Raw genomic sequence first — 20,140 nt, forward strand, 5'->3', positions numbered from 1 at the left:
GCCATAGAGGGAGAGGATGGACTAGGTCTAGGCTGTTAGTGCTGTGAAGAGGTAAGGCCCTTTGTATTGCTCTATAGTACTAGTTGCACGTTCTGAGGTTGTTGCTTCCAACTGTACTTGCTAGGTAGACAGTATATGAAGGAGAAGGCAACAGAGTTAGAATCACTTGTTTAGAGTGCATGTATTACTCAGATTGAAAGAGTAAAGTTTTACCTCAACTGTCTTATTGGCTTCTTCATTCTAAGATTGAAAAAAAATATATAGTATCCATTAGCATCTGGCCATTACTTGATTGGCAGAAGGTCAGATTCCTTTCTGTAAAGAACTCTGCAGCTTTTGAAACTATTAGAGGAGGACTTTGAACATGCTCAGCTAGACTGCTCTGGTAGTAAAGCAAATGCTGCCAAAAGCTAAGGACAAATTCTAAATGTTGACATGAAACATCTAACATAAAACTAACACTGAAGTGCTAGCCTCTCCAATCTAGTTTGCACATTTACTGATCTAGTCAAATAGAGTTTTATTTATAACCTGAGAATCTTGGATCACTATGCATCTTAACTACTTGTATGTGTATTTAAATTTAATCTTTTGACATGTATGCAATAGTCCTGTGCACAAAGCCAGTAGTGCTTCAGTGCTACTACAAGTTACATAGCAGTCAGTTTAGCTACTGGGCAATACGGAGTTGAAATATGGTAATGCTGAACACAAAGGTAGTTATTTTGATAAGCAACTATTTGCCAACAGAGTCTGCCTACCTAAAGGATCTCCTACTAACACAGAAGTTACTTGCCTTTTTCTTATCCTCTTCTTCCTTTTTCTTGGAGTTATAAATTACTTGGAAGAGGTCCTTAAGATCAACTACTAGAGGTTCAGCCTGAAAGGGAAAGTTTTATACTTTAGGTTTCTGCAGAGAAGGTTTTCCAATTGGTGGCTTGCCCTTATTTATGAACTGTATTAGCCGAGTTAGTAGTTGCCTATAGGAATGGTATCAATTTCCAGGCCAACTGCTTTATCATGAAGCTTACTGAAAGGTGTTTGAATACACTGAAACCAAGTCTCACTTGCCATTACCTCCCCTTTGGTCAAACCCTTTTATTAAAATGCAATAGTAAGCAAAAAGAAGGAGGAGGACTTGTGGCACCTTAGAGACAAACAAATTTGAGCATAAGCTTTCATGCTCATGAAAGCTTATGCTAAAATAAATTTGTTTGTCTAAGGTGCCACAAGTCCTCCTTTTTCTTTTTGCTTACACAAACTAACACGGCTGCTCCTCTGAAACCTGCAATAGTAAGGGAAGCCAAGAGAGTGAGAACAGTAAGACATGTAATGAAGAGAACTTCACCTTTAGTGTATAAACAGGAAGCAGCACTTCTGTGCTTAGTCCAAGGGCAATGGTGCCTGACCTGTATCTCTTGCAAACTGTCCAGGGTAAGAACTGTGCCTTCCTTGGTACATTGCTAGGAATGTTCTGGGAATATGTACACCTTGTTTTCAGCAAAAGGACGATGTGCTAATGCAGGCTTTTTATTAAGGGAGGCGGATAATCATGGGTGAAGCCTGCAGGTGGGAAAAGGTACCCCTTTCTCAGGCACTTATTGCTGCACCCAGCTGATCCATTTTTGCTGTCCTCCCCGTTTTCTACCAGAGGCTAGAGTAGAACTGGCTGGTCCATGCTCAGTTTTAGGATTTGAGCTGTTTTCCCTTCTACATGCTCCTCCCTTCTTGAGGACTTTCCAATTTTATTCATTTAGAATTTGCTGGCTGCATAAGTCTACCTGGAACAGATGATGCCCATTTGCCCTCACTTCATGGGTAAGAGACTAAAGGAGCAGGCTTGCTAGGTTTTGCTTTGTTCATTTTAGCTAGAAAATCCCCTCAAAGGGGTTGCAGGAAAGGCTATTCTAAAGCCATTTGTTCCTCCAAGCCCCCCCCCCCCATTGCTCTCCACATCAAGACTTCAGACGGTGTTCAGGAGATAAAGTGTTGCATTTAAAGCTAAACTATATTGTTCAGAGAATCACAAAATCCCTGTAGAAAGAACATTAAGGCCTGATCTTCACCTATCTCAGGGTCATGAAAAATTTGTGCTATAAAACACCATGTAGTTTGGTCAGCCTAACCCCTGTGGCAGGTGCAGCTAGATGGAAGCAAGTTTGTCAGCCAATGAATTGCCTCCCATGTAGATAATCTACCTCTGGGAAAGGTTTTTTCCCATTGGTTTAAGACAGGTCTATACTACAGCAGCAGAGCCACAGTTGTCCCACAGCTTCACATGCCAAGTCAACCTCTCAAAGGGAAGAAATGCCAGAATTAGGGTTGCCTCTGAAAACTTAAGGTATATGCAGAAGGGTGCTAAGTGAGAGAGAGTCTTGATTATATTGTATGGTATCTGTGCTGCTGCCACACATGACCCTGGGAAGGTCTGACTCTTGTTCCTTCTACACGTAGGTTAGGAAGCTTCCTGCACACTGCCTGGGGCATAAGGGTGGATAGGGGATGAAGCACAGAGATACTACCTGAACGGAGAGCCTGGACTCAGCCTATAATAGCTCAGAACTACAGTTGCAGAAAAGTCTGGGAATGGCTAGTGTGCACAGAATCTTTGGGGAGTACTTGCACAAGCTCAGATAAGCTCTTAAAAAAACCACCCTGTTAAATGTGGCCAATTTTGTTCAGATTTTCAGAGACGGCAAAAAGGCTACTCCCTGCCAAATTTTGAGTCCTTGCTCCAAAGGTCACCAGAATAGATTTCTTCCCATCCATTCCTCTCCTCCCCTGCCTTGTTCTTGGCAACTGAGGAACAGCATGGGATGAAGTTTTCCCAAAACTCAGTCTTAGACACCCAGGATGTACAGTTTCAAGTTATAAGGAACTGAAAATGGCCTTATAATGGGTAGTGCTGGGAAACTTTAGCCAGTGTTACCAGCTGCACCTATAAAACAAGAGTCAGTGATTAAGCCAGCATTTAAGCCAGCATTAGCAAACGAGCTTGCCCCAAGGATCCTGAGACAATAGGTGGAGAGCCCAGACAAGCCATCACTCTTGACAATTGCATAAGCCTTCCAAAAGGATACTCGGTTTCTGGGAAAGTTCACACCAGGTCCTATCACTTGTTTGTTCCAGCTTTCTCTCTTTTTGGGGGGTGGGGAAGAGTAAGAGGAGAAAAAGCAGTGCCCCATGAGCCAGACATGAAACTTTGAGAAGCTGGAGATATGGCTTGTCATTAGTAGCAGTTGTGTTAGACAGGAACAGCAAAGTCGGAACTAGTCAAACTTGCAGGATTAACACATCCACAAGTCTGCACTTGAGCTCAGACACTGCCATTTGTGCTGGCCTTTTAACAATTCTTTATTCCCACTTTTAAGAGTGCAGACCAGAGCTCCTGGCCATGAATACAAAATTTATTGGTGTGCACATGTTTAAGTTGCTCTCCATTGAGAGGAGAGGGGCTCCTTTGGCCAGCCGCAGAACTTTGCATGCTAAAAGGCAAGAAATAACCCAGTGTTCCCAGTGCCTAAAGCAAGCTCCAGCCACTTCAGTAACTTACATCTCTGTGGTGGGTTAAACACCATGTCATACTGCAGTGAGAAATTCTTAAATCAGCAAGACATGGAATGTTATTCCTCAACTGATACTCTCCATTGTAAGGAGTTACTCCATTTCTATTTTGAGAGACAGCCTGTTGAATAGGCTTCTTGTTTCTTCAAACTGGTCTTTAAAAGCTGAGTCAGCTCTGTTTGGAGTGGTCTATGGGCTTCATAAAACAGTTTGGGATAGGATTGATTTATTGAGATGTAGAAAAGCATAAGTCATATGCCCAAAAGTTGGCCTGCAGGTCACACAGGAGGACCTTAATGCCCAACAGATCCCTTAATGCATACCTGTTGTGCTGTTTTTATGGCAAAAAACTGATGCTGTCCTTCTCCTCCGCAAACATATCCAAATGCACGGTTGTCAGTGACATCCCGAGCAATAAAGGAGATTTTGTTCACTGGATGCTCATGTTCTATGACCTAGAATTGAAAGCAATTAGTTCCAGTCTTTTGAAAGAGTGACAAAACCATGGTTTGGTGCAGAACAGAACTAGAGTACACAGAGAAAACTATGGGATGGCAGTGACTTTCCTCAAGTGCTTATGTACAATAAAGACCTAAGTGAGCTCAGATGATCAAATCTGTAAAAAGTGGACAGGGCAATACCCAAGGGGTTTGCAAGCATTAAGGTTTGGCATGCTCTGTTTCCCTAGAAACATGACAGAATGGTGCCAGGCTATTAGTGCCTAAAGAGGTCAGACAGGATCCAACTCCCTCCCTCTCCCTCCAAAGGAGGGGAAAAAAAATCAAGTAGATACAGATTAGCTCCTACTTTCCCCATAGAAGAGAGTCCTCACAGAGGTGTTCCACATGGTAGAAAAAACTTTCCTGGTCTTTAAATTTTAGGTGAAGCAGTTGCTAAGTTAGTTTCTTCTCTTCTCCAGTAAGAACAGCTGCAGTCTTAATGGTCATGCACATAGCCAGTTTTGAATTCTTACCCCAGTTTTCTCATCAATTATCTTGATACCAGAAAGGGAAATGTTCACCCAGATCTTCTGTTTGTGCTGTCCCTGGGAGCGGGCAGCTACTGCCATTCCCTAAATGAACAGGAGTGTTATTAGTATGAGATTTATGCAATTTAAACTTGCTGAGTACCAATGTCGTCAGCTTGAGCCAAATTTGTTCGATATTCAAAGCATAAAAGTTGTATTTCAGTTTAGATTTGTGTAACCTATAGACCTCAGTGAGGCTGCAAAGCAGCTGAATTTGGCCACTTGTCTACACCAGAGATTAAGTTTTATTATGCACCCCTGTTAGTAGACAAAATACTGGAGTTTTAGGTTCTCAAGATTGTTCCCCCACCTGCACTAGTTTAAGCTTGGAAGAGGTTTAAAGCAGACTTAATTTATGTAGCTCCTTTTGACAGAGGTGCTATCGGGGCAATATCTTTACTAGGCCAAGTCCCTTCCTGGTTTAAAGGAAACAGGTGACTGAGATCAGTTGCCTATCCATACTGCCCAACAAGAGTGACCACGTTATTAGTACTGAAGAGGCTGATATGAGCCCAGAGGCATGTAAATCTGAACATGCTTAATGTTGCTGACTTGTAGCTTTGTAGCTCACTCTGCTTTGCCTGCATTATTCTCCAGACTTTGTTGCTATAGGTCATAAGACTAAGGTTTTATTGAGCATTTTTGAATTGCTAGAAAAACATGCATCCACTACTACCATAACTAAAATAAATGCATGTTTTTACAAATCCAATTTGGAGTTTTTACAACTGCTATGGAAATTCTCCCTGCCACCTTCACTCCCTTCCAGGGAGTTTAAATTCTCCAAGTTTGGGATTTGATTTTGGCTCACCAACCTGCATCTGAACTGGAAGATGCTAAGAGCTATATGGATTACAAAATATTTGCAGAGCAATTTTCAGATTAAACAGTTGCTCATTGTAGTTTTGGGCTGCTTCCTTCCCTTCATTAGCTCTGCTAATCTTTTGATTGGAGTGGCATCTTTCCTCCAGCTAGGATTTGTGCACCTGTATCACACTGAAGTGTGGTCATTGCTTGATGTTACTTTTGATATGCAGTGGGAGTTGTGGCATGGTGTGCCTTTGACCACTATATCCTGCCTACTGAATAGCATGCATGTCTGCTTTAAAAGGTCAAGTTCAGGCCTTTACCTTCAGCTTCATCATTGAATCCTGGCTCATTTTGTCTCCTCTTGCTTCTGGAACATCATCAATGCCAATCAGCTTGGCTTTGTATCTTACACCATCCCCTTTGAATCTGGCCAAAAGAAATTCATCTGTTTTCTCTGATCCTGAAAGATAGATAAGAAGCTTTTAAATGATGGTGTTCAGAGCTTAAGTGTCTAGTCTCTGAGGAGAGTGCTTTGTCATTCATTTTCTAATCCATTCTAGTCTGCTGCTAACATACATTTACATGAGACATGTTTTAATATTGCTTTTGAGATATCGGGTAACTGGGAGTGTCCAATACTCTTGTACTGTTGGGTCCAATTGTTTATTAGATGGCGATTTAGAATTGTGGGGAAGCAATAGGAGACCTCAGTTTAAGGCTAGTTATATTGATTCTCTAACCTAAGTTGCTTCTGCCCATCAAGTGCAATTTTAATCTTCTGAAGGTAAACAAGGTTATACTACAGACTTTCTAAAATCAGGGTTGACAACCTTTCAGAAGTGGTATGCAGAGTCTTAGTTTATTCACTCGAATTTAAGGTTTCGTGTGCCAGTAATAAGAATCCATATGATCCATGCTGAGCTGCGCCCCCTCTTGGCCCTGTCTGCAACCCTCACTGCCCAGGCCACAGTAGAGGCCCCCAGACTGGTGGCCAGGACCTGGGCCTGGCAGCAGGTTGAGGGGGCTGGCAGCTGGTACCCCAGGCCAGCAGTGGAGCCGGCAGACAGAACCCTGGCTGGCAGAGGGCTGGTGGATGGAATCCCAGGCCAGAAGCAGAGCCCCTGGGACTGGTGGCCAGGACCCAGGCAGTGAGTGCCACTGGAAGAGCTTGTGTGCTGCCTTTTGCATGCATGCCATAGGTTGCCTACCCCTGTTCTAGATCTTGAAATGGACATATTACCTTAGGTCAGGGGTGAAAGTGACCTGGTACAGGTGGGTATGGGCCTGCATGCAGCCCATGCTTTAACATCCCTGCCCCTTTTGCCTCCCTTGGTGACAGCCCTGCTAGTAGGGTCTGTACTGGCAGGGCTGCTGATGGGGAGGTGTGGGGCAGGCAAAGTTAAAGTGCTGCTGTGGCAAAGGACCCTCTGTAAGTGCTGCTGTGGCAGCACTTCCATGCCTTGGTGGCCCTGCTGGAATGGCTCCTACTGGCGGGGCTGCCCATGGGGGAGGCAAAAGGGGCACTGAGGCAGCACATTAATGTTATTGCCTCCCCAGGCTGCCAATGAGAGGGGCCAAAGGGCAGCTGCCCTGGGGCTGGCAATTTAAGAGGGCCTGGGGCTCCTGCTATTGCAACAGTGGCTGGAGCCCCAGGCCCTTTTAAACTGCTGCTGGAGCCCTGGATGGTGGGGGCCAGGCAGTGCAGATGGGCTGGCTGGGGGAGGCTGACATCCAGCCCTGCCTCTTACCAGTACAGGGGCCAGCTCTGGAAGGATTTCTTGTTACTTTCACCCCTGCCTTAGGTCTTGGCATCTATTAAGTCACAAAGTGACAAGGCAAATGTTCCCCCCGCTCCCTCTACTAAACAGGTAGAGTATCTCTGGTTCTGGAGCAGAAATCCTGTTTGATACCAAGCACTGACACTGCAGAAAAATCTCTTGGTCTATAATCAATTAGATTACTCTTCCATTCTACAGTGAGAATGTTCATACGTTAACTTTTAGTGACCAGAAGTGTTGTGTACAAGATTGATGGATCATATTTCAAGTGATTAATAAAGGTAGACAGAAACAGGCTTCAGTCCTGCTAGAGTTCATAGACAGCACAACTTTGTTGTGCTTCAGACTATGAAAATCAAGTATTTGGACACTACTATAAACAAAGGCTAATGTTTGATTCTGGCTGCTTAAAGGTAATCTACCAGCAGGTATTAACACCTCTGAATTTCAGGAGGTAAGTGTTAGGCACCAAGAAAAACCAAAATGCAAACACCACACCAAAACAGAGTGGCCAAACCTGTATGTGGAATGGTGTGTGTAGAATGATGTGCAGACATGAATTTGACTCCACCATCCAGATTACCAGAATCTGAACTGGAGAAGGTTTCTAGTTCTAAATTAAGAGTTTGATTTTTAAGCACTGTTCTGGAACAGTGAGCTATTCCTTTGAAGACAGCTGCAGGTTTAGGAATAACCTATATTCATTTAAGATCTTGCAGTTACTCAAGTTGCTTCCTCTCTGCCACCTTAGAATTATTTTAGGTTTTAGGGACTCTAAAAAGTTAGAGAGAGTATCACTGCAGTATTTAAGGTTTGCTAGAATCTCTTGCACTGCCATGAAAGTTGAGTAGAGTGTGAACAAGTTCAACTCTGACAGGTCCTTTTATAGGATCCAGTAGTAATCATTTGGTCAAGCTATTGCGTGTATATAACCCAATCTCCTAGTCTACCCTACCCATGCATGCTGGAATATAGATTGGGCATTTGTCAAGCATAATGAAACTATACTGCTCCATCAGCAGCATTTGATGTTCGAGTCATATCTTCAGCTATGTTCTGGACTTGTTATTTCTGCAAGTCAGCCATCTCCAGGAATGCAGTTTTATTCTATTGTACTACTTTGTGTTGGCTCCTTCACCTAGAGGAAGGTCACATGACTCATCCTCTAACCAACTCTTTGCATAAGGGACAAGATCAAACAGCTTTTCCACTTTCATATTTACCTGATTAAGATAGTTATCCATGAGAAAGTGGAAGCTGTTTAAACCAATATTTTGGAGGAACATTAAAAGGGTGTAATTAAAAGTGGTACAAGCAGTCAAGGGGTTCACTGGCACCTGGATGACACAGAATAGTGAAGGAGGACCTTAGATCTATGCTAGGCTGATGTAAGGGAGTGGCAATAAGCCAAAACTCTAACCATGTTATAATCTGAGGAAGTGTAAACTTGCATCTACACGGTGCCAGACCATCGACTGTTGTAGCAGGTTGAGTCAGTGCTGTAGACCAAATTACTCACAGACCTCTAAAGGAACTGCCAGTGGAGTTAAGTAAGGCAAAATTGGTGCTGTGGCTTGGGTGTATGCTTGCTTAATGCAAGACCTTTCCTTGCCCCCATAACACAGATGCTCTCTGTTACCCAGAGGCGGTGGTGCATGTGAACAGAGATTCTATTCCGAACTAGCAAGAGTTAGCAATAAGCTTCTGAGCCAGTCAATTCTAGGGATCAGTTTTCAATATATGTTGGTCTCAACTCCTATAAAAAACCCCCACACACCACTTTGGTCATTCAGAGTGTTCTGTAGTTGGGAGCACACTATTTAAAAACCCTTACAGGTGAAAGTGCAGAGGATTTAAATCTGTTGCTGAGTCAGTTTCCTAGAACTGAGGCTATCTAGCTGATCATGACTTAAGCTTTTGGGATTTGGTAGAAGTTTTGTAGGCAATGGGGTTTAAGTCTGGTATTAAATGCAGCAGCCTTTTCAGAAGGAAAGGGTTATGGGCAAGTGCCAATAGCTTCTGGGAGATTAAGCCATCAGTGGCAATGGTTAGATGCTCAGCACTATGGAAGTGCACCACTTAACAGCATTAAGGATTCAGACATCTTGGCTAGTATTTATTACCTACTCCTCCCCCCCCCCCCCCAGGAAAAAAACCAAATACACAAAAACAGACCAGCCAGTCCCTTGAGGGGTTATGCTAAAGTTCTGGACATGCATTCAGAGCAGTTGCTATTTGAAAGCGTGCCCTCAAGTGATATTTTGAAGAGTTATTAGAGGAACAATAGGAAAGTCACAGGCGGCATATGAGGTAATTTAGTACTGGAGAGATGAATTGCTTACCCTTCTTTTTTTCCTTCTTTGATGCAGGAGCTTTTGGTGCTGCCTGCTGCTCAGGCTGGTTGTTGATATTAGTGGTTTCTACTTCGTTAGACATGGTGAGATGGAGGCCAGCCTCAACTCCAGAAGGGGGATACTTGCTGTGTTGCTGGATGTCCAAACAGTGATCAACAGGTCGGCATAATACTTCGCCTTGAGGAAGGAGATGAACCACTTTAGTTAAACTGCCAATATTCCATTCAGTTATTTAAAATGTCACCATATTAAGACTATTAAAAGTGTACATGCCATAGCCCCACTATAGAGAAGCCAGTAAAGAAGTTAGATTTCACATGAGGAGTTGTTCTAGCTACAGACCTTCCAGGAAAGGCATTTTAATGTATCCCATTAAGGGTCACAGATAGTCACATTATAGGTTAGTAGCCTAAGTGCTTAGTTACAGGACATGGATCAAGATCTAGCCACTATTTGCTTGGTGTGCCAAGGAGGTCAAGAGGTCAATTTCATACAATTGCCTTCCTGAGCTGTTTTTGCTTTATCTGCTATACAGATGTTGGTTTCTAGTCTGGCTAGACTGCCATTTTGATTAATTTCACTTGGACTTAACTATTGCTAAATAAGTGAGCATTTTGCAATTGCACAATAGTGAGGGGAAGAGGAAAGCTACTGGTAAGTGCTTCAGATTCCTCACAGGTGAAAAGTGCAGCACTTGCAGTTTTGGGAACAAGTTATTTGTGGCCTGAAGTTGATGGTATTCTCTCCTTGCTGAGATTTAAGCTTACCCACTTTCTCTCCTCCTCCTCAAGATTAATGCTCTAAATACCTGTTTTTCTGCATGGATGTGTCCTTCTGGAGGATTCGAACTCTTATCTGGACAACCAATAATGCAATAGACTAGCTAGAGATCTGTCAAGACTTTAGGTATGACATGTAGGGACTGATATTCAGTGCAGAAATGCTCCATATTCTCTCCATTTCAGAGCCGCTCATGCCATCTGATGCCTGTTCACTAATGCAGAAATGCCAGATAAGTATTGTTTTCTCAAGGGGATTATACAAGCAGGCCCATAATTTGTGGTCCTGTGCTAGTTGGGCCAACAAGAATGTGATGTAGTGGGCAGAGGCATCATTTGGCCAGAGTGTAAAGGGTATGTGCCCTTCCTGTAGATCACCTCAGAGTATTCCTGGTCCTGGAATGGCTTTTTGCTTGCCCACCCACCTACCCAGCAAAAGTTCAGTAGGGGAGTCCTGTGCAGCAGGCAATTCTACAAGTTTCATTTTGCTTAGTTTAATTATTCTCAAGGGTTGTTCTGCTTCACAGATATGAGCAAGCTGAAAGACTATTGTAGTGTTTCCTACTAAACCCCATGTGTTTACAGACAAAGTAATCAAAGTTACCTAGGCAATCATTTGTGCACCATTAGAAGGTGATTATTCAGAAATTATTATGTTCCCTACATCTAGTTGTCTTACAGCCTAAAGATCCCTGGTTCTCAAAACTCAATCCAGGTAAAGCCAGGATGTTTTACAGTAGCATCCCTGTCAGACAGTCTCCAAGGGTGTTGGAACAATTTGAATAGTGGGGGTGCTGAGAGAGTCATTGAACCAAACTGTAAACCCTGTATATGATGGAAATCACTTCAAGCCAGGGGATGAGGCAGCACCCCTAGTTCTACCTGTCTCATTTGATTAAGAAGCCATGAAGTAATTACAGAGGATCTTCAAACTCTGCAGTCCTGATCAGGCTCTAAATGTTTTCCTAATATAGTTTGAAAAGACATAGAAAGTAACTGTTTAGTAACAATGTATTTTAGCATCTAAGTTCAGGGGTAGTCAATAGGTGTCCTGCAGGCCAAATCTGGACCACCAGAGGTTTTTGAACAGACCCCCCCAAAAAATAATCTTAAGTTTCCTCTGGAGTCTGGACCTTGACTATACCTTGCCCAAGAAATTTGGACCTTGACAAAAAAAATTTGACTGCCTGTGCTAGATCTGGAAATACTAGATCAGGGTAAAGCATCAGATAAACGCAACTAGTACTTTAACTGGCAAAACTGGATTTCAAAATATGCAAGACATCCACAATGAGACAGTATTTAAAGAATTTATTAAAGAAAAAGAAGTCAGCCATCTGAAGGAAGCTGAAGCAGTCAGGAAATAGAAATTGGCTTCCAGGGGAAAAATAAAGCAGAGACTTAAAAGTAAGTGTCTAGAGCTAATCTAGACAGCTACATTGTCACACTGATTACATTAGATGACAAATGTTACAATTACAAGCCAATATGCCTTAGCATCCTTATGAAAAGTTTAAGAGGTTCTGTGTGAGTCATTAAGTTTTAGTTTGGTTTTCCCTATAGCACTGAAGAGGAGCTACACCAACACCAATGCCTTCTATCACAGAAGGCAAATCAAGACTAGCTTAATAAAAATTAAAGTCCTATGAGTAAACTGATAGCTGTTGACATTGGACTTTCAGTGCAGATGGGGTGGGATGAATATGTAGCTCTTTGGTTTCTATTTCTTGAATGTCAAATGGCAGAAAATTCAGTCTTAATTGTGAAATTCCTAAAGGGAAGTCATTCAAGTGGCTCTTTGGTGTAGGTTGCCTGTAGCCAATAAGGGTCTCTCCTCTACATACTGGCAGTCTTGGGAAATATACGTGTTCAGGATTTCCTATTACTGCCCTCAGATACAGCTGTTCTGCTGGGTAATATTGCAACATCTTCTAGGAAAGTATTTTCTCCTCTAGAGAAGTGGAAGCTGCAATGTTGGTCATAGTATTGCACTAAAACCAAGGCTATTGAAAGCCTGGAGCAAGATTATCCATAGACCAGATTGGAAGAGAATTTCCATGAAAAGCAGCTGTTGCCTTCCTTGCTCTAGTCAAAAGGCTAGTCAGTGTTTGGGCCATCCTCCTCCACCTGATTAGTCAGTCCCTGACAGGGGCAGCCAATAAAGCATCTCTTGCATAGGAGCACTCAAACCAGTTACTGGAGACCAGGAAGTGAGGCTGGAAACTAAAAATCTCATCTGCCTTCACTGAAGAGAGGCAGAGTCAGTGATAGCTGCTAATGGTGTCTGACTCTGCACTCTCAGAAAGCTGACCAAGGCAGAAGTCTTATGTAGTCTGCTCCCCCTGCTTCTGAGATGACTTCTTGTGGGAAAATGGCAGCTGTCGGCAAAAAATTCCAGAAGTATCCAGTTTTGAGTCTAGAAAAATTTAGTTTGTTACAGTACAAAAAGAAATACTGGTTCAGAGCTTTGACACCCCCAAAAGCAACATGAAGTTCTGCTGCTTATTAGTCTTGCACTTAGAGTCATCAGCTGTTGAAGTTTCTACACAAATTTGTGTAGAAAAGTTCAACTGCAATTAAGGGAGGACCCAGAATGTTGTTCCTGGCTGCTTATTGGAAGCCAAGTGAACATGTTCCAAAGTGATCAAGCCATAGAAAAGACCAGGAGTCCTAAATCTAGTATTAATACCCATGTGTTTAGTCATGATTTTGGACTGCTCAGGAGTTTTGAGCATTTATGCTGGATGTTACCCTGGGGGGGTGGGGGGGAAACCACGGGCGGGGGAGAGAGGAGAGAATATCTTGGAACCAACACTGCTGGTTTGCAAGAGATTTTCCTTAGCTAGAATATTAATTGGATGGTCCTGTTGCCTTTTCAGTTTAGTTTCCCACCACTATATAAAAACTTGATACTTGTTGCCATATAAATGAGATCATTGCAACAGAGACTATGACTAAGGCCAAAAGGGACCCATCATGATCATCTAGCCTGATCTCCTCCACATCACAGGCCACAGAACCTCACCCACCCACTCCTATAATAGACCACCTCTAGTTGTGTTACTGAAGTCCTCAAATAGGATTTAAAGATTTCAAGTTATAGAAAAAAAAATCATTCACTAGTTTAAACCCACAAGTCAACTGTGCCCCATGCTGCAGAGGGAAGTGAAAAACTGAAGGTCTTTGCCAGTCTGATCCAGGGGGAACCCCAAGTAGAGTCTATACCAAGAAGTTGACTGAAGATGAAGTCTAGGGTCAATTACAACACTTAAATCTTGGTGACCAATATGTATTAATCTCATTCCACTTAGAGATTTACACTAGAGGCATCTGCTTTAAATCAAAAGGAAGAGTAATTTTGTATGCATATGTAATAAGCATATTATGCTCGGAGAAACCTATGTATAAGTATTCTAGTTTTAGCTACACAATCTCTTCCATCACTAATTTTGACTAACCCAGATTCACCAGTTGCATCAAATTGATCCTATAGTTTACAGACTAGACCAAAAAGCTGGATTATAACCTCCCTAACTTTGAGCACTAGTAGCTGTATCTTAGTCCTAGTTAGTAGATCAACTAGGCTTATGATAAAGTACTTGTCCATCAGAAAGATTTCTGAAAGTCTTGATTCAGATGTACAGGTACGTGAAACTTCAAGTTTAATTTCTTTTTTAATGTTAATGTTTCAGCTCTTTGTAGATTCCTTAAAGTGAATTCTTTAGGACTACTGGTGTCACCATTACAAGCAGTGGAGTTTAAATGGTCTTTCAGCCCAGAGCATCTTTGCAGGCCCAGGGAGAAGTACAATATCACCATTCCTCCATTAGCACAGCATGATAATTTTCTTGTCTATGGTGTCCCACCATTTAGTTACAGGTCTGCCTCTAGGTCAACCTGATGTTGGTTGTGCTTGCATTATTTTCTTTGGCATCTTATCCATTTGTTTTCTATGAAGTCCCACCATTGGCTACAACTGGAAAAAATACAATCCTATACCCTGATTTCACTCCTTACTCTAAATTCATTGGTCTTTAATTCTATTTTATACCTGCCATCTTTCAAAGAACTCCACTTTATTTCATTCAGCCTTCTAATGTTTCTCATTTACTGAGACTACTTCCAGACCTCTGTATAATACTGTTGGTATATTGGGTTGATAAGTTTTGTAAACATCTTTATCAGTCCATTATTTTGTCAAATGGATATCTCCCTTTAACCTCATTCCTGGAGCCATCAGCACAGATGAAGCTGTCTAGAAACAAAATTCTACTTGTTCTAGTACTTCACTGCTGCATTTGAACACTGTTGTCCCTTTCCTCAAGATAAATGCCAAGATGACAAAGTGGTTACAAGTTCCAGTTTGACTGCACTGATTTTTCCTAAACTAGCAAGGAGTATCATTAATTCAAGTGTGCATGCCCATTGTACTAGGTCATCTGCATAAGCCCCTTAACTCTACAGTTGATGTCAGACTCTCCAACAAGGGCTCAGTCATTTGGAACTCTTTTATACCTTTTTTCCTCTAGTCCTTAGGAAAAACAAAAATAAGGTATTGCAGTACTGAATCACCTCCCTAGTCCTAGTTAAGGCTCACCTGTTCATACATTCAAGGTCCTGGTACCTTCCCCTCAACATGAGCTCCCAGCGTAGCAATGAGTTACTAATCCTTTATTACTCTCTTCCCCATTCTTATCATGAAAGTCCCTGTCCAGTAGGTATGGGGACCATTCCTTGATGTAGGACTTTGCATTTTAATACAACTAAATGCATTGCTTGCATGGTAAAGCCATGTACCCATCTAGATCACCTGGTAACAGAATGTCAGGGCATTGTGACCACCTTTGTTTTCTCCAACTTTTATATTTACTGCTAGATCTAAAGATTGATCATTAAGCCCAGTAGTGATCCCTGTGGATGCCCACTAGATACACACCCATCTGATTAGGATTCCCTACTGACAATGGCTTCAAGAGGTCAGTTAACCAGTTAATTTAAATTGGGCTTATATCAACTGTTCTCAAATAAATTAGGTTGGAGTCAGGGAGACAAACCAAAGGGGATGAAGTACTGTTTTGATGAGCACAGACAACTGCACTCCTTGGGAAGCCAAGATATGCCAGAGTGGTCCACTAAAGGCAAGGGATTACTTTCTGGAGCTCTGTTTCTACCCAAGGATTGAAGCTGCCTTCTCACTCAGAGCTTTTCTTGTCCTTGCAGGTATGTGCTCCCTAGTGATAGAAGTGTGCATTTCCCCATCCCTTTTGGAAGCTTATGCACCAGTTTAGGTTCCAAGGAGTTTCTTTAAAGTATTCCTAAAGGTTTAGGTGGAAAAGATTGGACCCATTTTCACTGTGGAAGTCTGAGGTGTTCTCTCCTGCAGAGGGATTGTCCAGTTTCTAACCAGACTGTTTGTCCACAGCCAATAGGAAATGTGTACTGAACAAAGATTCCTCTGAAGGACTATATTATGACTCTGGGAATGAGCCAGGTTTGCAGGTTGCACTTTGAGCCAGGTTTGAAATAGCCCTCCATGTGTTTAAGTCTGTTGGCTTATTTTATCCCAGTCCTGGAACAGATGTTTGAAAACTATGGTGTGCCAGCATTTTACTCCAGAATGTGGTCCTTCATTTGTGTGTGTGTGCGCGCGTGCACAATAAAAGCAATACATTTGATGCACAGTTTGGAAGTCCTTTACCATGCCATGGGAAGCGCTCTCACTCAGCTAGCTAGGAGACTCAGTCATTTTTCCTGCTGAGCCAGATGTTCAGGAATGTGCGAAGGTTATACTATTGTAAAGTTAATGTTTCAGTGAGTTGGGCTTCTTTACTCTTTAGATGAGCCTCAAGACTAGCTCAAAAGAGCACCATATTTAGTTTAAAGAATTTCACTAAACAATTCTAGTTAATGGTCTGAGAAGAACTTGTGCTGAATGAGTACTCCCAGATTACTTCACCTAACCACTTTAGAGATAATGCAATGGACAAGTGGATGCTTCCAGCAGTAAGGGGTATTTTAAGTAGAGTGACAACCTTTTCAGAAGTGGGGTACATGCTGGATTCCCTTCCTCCAAGGCTTTGCCCAGGCCAGAGCTGCTCAGGGAGCCCAGGCTGCTGTGGGGAGCCCTGGACCCTCCACCTGCCCAGGGCAGGGTGCCAGAGAGCAGCCCCACCATGTATTACCCCCTCCCTCAAGGCATACCACCCAGGGCAGGTGGAGGGTCTGGGGCTCCCTGAGCAGCAATTACCATGGCCCACCTCTGGCTTCTGGCCTGGCCAGGTGGGTGGAGGTAGCTAAGGCTGACCTCAGGCCTTCCCTCCCCCAGAAGAGGCTGGCCCCACCTGAGCCTCAGACAGGTGCAAAGCAGGGCTGTAGAGAATCCAGGACAAATGCTGCCCTGAGTTATTCAGCCCAGAACTCTAACTCTGCGTTTTGGGACTCTCCTGCACAATTTGTGACAGGTGGTCACCCTAATTTTAATGGCAAGCAGCTAGTTCAGAAGCTATACATACTTAGCCAGAAATAGGAAGGAGTTCCTCTATCTGCAGCTTTGTGCCCTTCATACTCCTCTTGGGGGGTGGGGGGAGAAGAAGAAGAGGGCGGCAGTGTCTGCTGTTCGAGTCCCTGCACTCTTAACAGCAGCAGAGGTCTTATTGGGTAATTCAGTCAGGTGTGATCAGTTGGGCCAGTGAGTGCTTCTAGTGTTCCCAGGTATTCTCTAGCCCAGGGAGAACAAAGTTGTTCATTAAGATCAGCAGGTGAGCTGCACTGTTTTACTACAGTTGTGCAGGACACTAGTTCTCTCAACCTAGTTCTCTCTTGAAAGTCCTACTCCAGTTTGAAGCCAGGTCAGACCAGTGAGAACCTAGACAGGCCAAGTCAACATATTGCCAAGTTAGAAAAATCAAATAGCAACAGCTATTTTATATGTAACTGAGTAAGTCTTTGGTTGCTGCACTGTTACACTGCATCAGAAGCAGTACCACAAAAGCAGTATTCACAGGTGAGTACTATCCAAAACCTCTGCAGTGGGATGGATGAGATTCCATTAGTTCAATGATGAAGTAAAGGCATCCACTAGTGATGGGTCTGGATCAGTCAGCAGCTAGGGCACTGCAAGCCATTCAAGCCAAGAAGGAGAAAGTATTCCCATGAGAGCTGTAACCAATTGGCAGTTCAGTTATATGAGGGGCAAATAACTTTTCAGATGGGTCTGAAGCTTTCAGATAAAGATAACCAGGCTTTGGAAGAAGCAAGTGCTTAAGACTCAGGGGATGAAGTGATGCACAGTTAATCCCATTTAACTGGCGGTTGATCACCTGTCTGTCACGACCACCTTGTGGCCATTCTGGGCCTATTGCTTATAAAGCCACCTGATTTTTGTGCAGCTTTCAGTGTTAGGTGCATTCTACTGTTGATGCTAGAGTCTTCCACAATGCAAGTGGAACACCTGCAAACAGTTTTTACTGATAGTGGTGGAAACAAGGCCACACTCTGTATTTTGGCCTTACACCACACAGCAGCTAACACTTTGAAAGCCAAGATCAGATCACCACTCAAATGAAACAGGGCAGGCACACACAGACATGGCAACTTCACATACTGTATTGTGTATGCCATCTAATCCAGGAGTATGATTGGATCTGGGAAGAAACTCAAAATTTGCACGTTCAGCATATGTATACAGAACACATTGCACTGACTGTATATTCATTGCCAGCACTTTATGAAGCTGGTCAACAGTAGCACTGGAAAGAGGGACAAATTGTATATACACATTTCCTCTTCTGCCCCCATTCCTTTAGCTATTGGAATCTGAAGCCCTTAAAATGTGACTTCTAGTCCTTTAATTTTACTCTTCTTTTTGAATTTAAGGAAGGATTATTTCAGGGAAAGGGTATTTGTATTAGCCATTGTGCCAGTTTGTCATGCTTTTCAATTAAAAGCATAAAAATACTAATTGAAAGAGGAAGCAAGTAATTCAGCTGAGTTATTGGAGATTTAGGAAAAAGTTCAAATACACTAGCCCTCAGACACTTGAAAAATTTGGCCTTCACACTCCTGAGTTATAGTGTAAGTGAGGGTAGAGTTTGGCCCTCAGCAGCTATGGTCAGAAGTTGTTCCACTAGGTGGAACATCCAGACTCATAAGGTATGCTCGACAGAAGACAGACTATTGTGTTAAAAACCAAACCACCCACTATTAGTCTGTTTAGGATTCTCTAGAAAGCTTAAAGTGTATACTTTGCGGTTATCATCTTGATGCCTCTACTTCTGGTAGAATATTGAGATCAGTCTCAGTTAATACCACTACTGATTCTATTTCAGAACTTGCCTAGCACTCTGTCAGGATCCAGTGGGGTGAAATGTATTTAGTGTTTGACCATGCATAAAGAGTGAGAGCATTCAGCATGCACATATAGCACTGGTGGAGGGGGGCAGGGGGCATGCAGCACAGCACCTCACATAGCAGGCATGTTTGTTGATAAGAAACCTCATAGTAAGACGTGTCCCATGCAGCCATCTACCTCAAGGCAGGAAATCCTGCTGAGATTTCAGAGTGGTTCCAGGAAGTCTAGGTATTTCAGACTTAAATACAACCCTGCCCCCAAACTAGTATGTGTCTTATATGCCTATGGGAGGCTGTCTTAACTCAAGAATTTTAGTGCAGCTCATCCACCTGATAGTTACGATTAGTTTTACCATGCACTTCATAGAAGTCAGACCTGTAGCAAGGCAGGCTGACTTCTCAAAAGGCTAAGATATTCCAAGAATAATTGATTAATACACAGATGGTTAAGAACCATTTAAAAGGGTTTCCTCATAAGTTTCTAGGCTCTTTGGACAGCAGCTTTAACAGTTTATTTTAGGATTGTTGCCAATAAGCTACAGTACTGCTATTACTCTAGGATGGCTTCCCCCTGCTCCCCGAAATAGTTGGCAGTTAGAGAGATTTTGAAGACCTCAATTATGGTCATAACAGCATTCCTCCTGATAGCTTGTGCTGCTATTTGGAAACTGCGGTAATAAGACCACCATGTTAAGCAGAGAACTCACCTGCCATTTATAGAAACTGAAATAATTGTATTTCTGGCCCTGCAGCAAGGATCACGTGAGTTAAATTGTGTGGAGAAAGGAAAAAAATGGGGGGAGGGGGGAATATGGAGAGGCCAGAGGGAAAAAACTGACAGTAAAGTAAAAATCTCTACTAGACTGCCTAGTACTTTGTCCTCCTCGCAGCATGTGCTTCTTCATTGTCCCTTGGTACTGCAAGGGCTTGATATAGACAAAAGTTATTGCATGTAAATATTAACCTTGAATTAGAACCCAGGAGGCCAAGAGAGGACAGGAAAACAAGGCTTTATTGCCGACTCCAACATATCCTGTTGGGAATAAGGGAAGTTGCCAGAACTGCTGCAATAATTTAAGTACTACGAACAGAGTTTTGTAAGGCAATGTTTTCTCCTAACTAGTCAGTCATTTGAATTCCTAATAGTTTAGAAAGCTTGTATTTTGTACTTCTGCTTCAGCTCTTACTAAATTAGTCTGGAGAAGACAGGCATGACAACCCAATAGTCAGGAACTCTATTAACAGCAGCTGCATAAAGATACCATTAAATCCATTTGCCAAAAGGACATCTTTAGTCTATTACACAGCTGTTGGAGGATATTGTCAGTTTCCAGTGGCACAGGTGATGCCATCTATTTTTAAGAGAAGCCTGGCAGCTCTTCTTTTTAAGAAAAAAAGGAAGACAAACCACCCCTGAGCATTCTAACAAGTGGGTTAATTTACTAAAAAAATTAGTGGAATAAGCTGAAACAGGGTAGA

General features: G+C 42.6%; 1 protein-coding gene across 3 annotated transcripts in view; it reads right to left on the minus strand.

The window, feature by feature from the left end:
* The window catches only part of DAB2 (DAB adaptor protein 2), a 42,700-nt gene that overhangs the window by 12,317 nt on the left and 10,243 nt on the right, over positions 1-20,140 (minus strand). For 2 of the 3 annotated variants that reach the window (XM_084628063.1, XM_084628065.1), the window contains exons 2-7: positions 9,522-9,710; positions 5,722-5,861; positions 4,538-4,636; positions 3,888-4,019; positions 797-880; positions 214-240 (exon numbers count right to left, since the gene is read on the minus strand). In XM_084628063.1, coding sequence (XP_084484189.1) covers positions 214-240; positions 797-880; positions 3,888-4,019; positions 4,538-4,636; positions 5,722-5,861; positions 9,522-9,615 — 576 coding nt within the window. In that variant the 5' untranslated portion in view covers positions 9,616-9,710. The remainder of the gene's footprint in view (positions 1-213; positions 241-796; positions 881-3,887; positions 4,020-4,537; positions 4,637-5,721; positions 5,862-9,521; positions 9,711-20,140) is intronic. The other variant, XM_084628064.1, reaches the window with a different exon arrangement.

Source organism: Lepidochelys olivacea, assembly GCF_965140295.1.
Source record: "Lepidochelys olivacea isolate rLepOli2 genome assembly, chromosome: 5".
NCBI lineage: Eukaryota > Metazoa > Chordata > Testudines > Cheloniidae > Lepidochelys > Lepidochelys olivacea.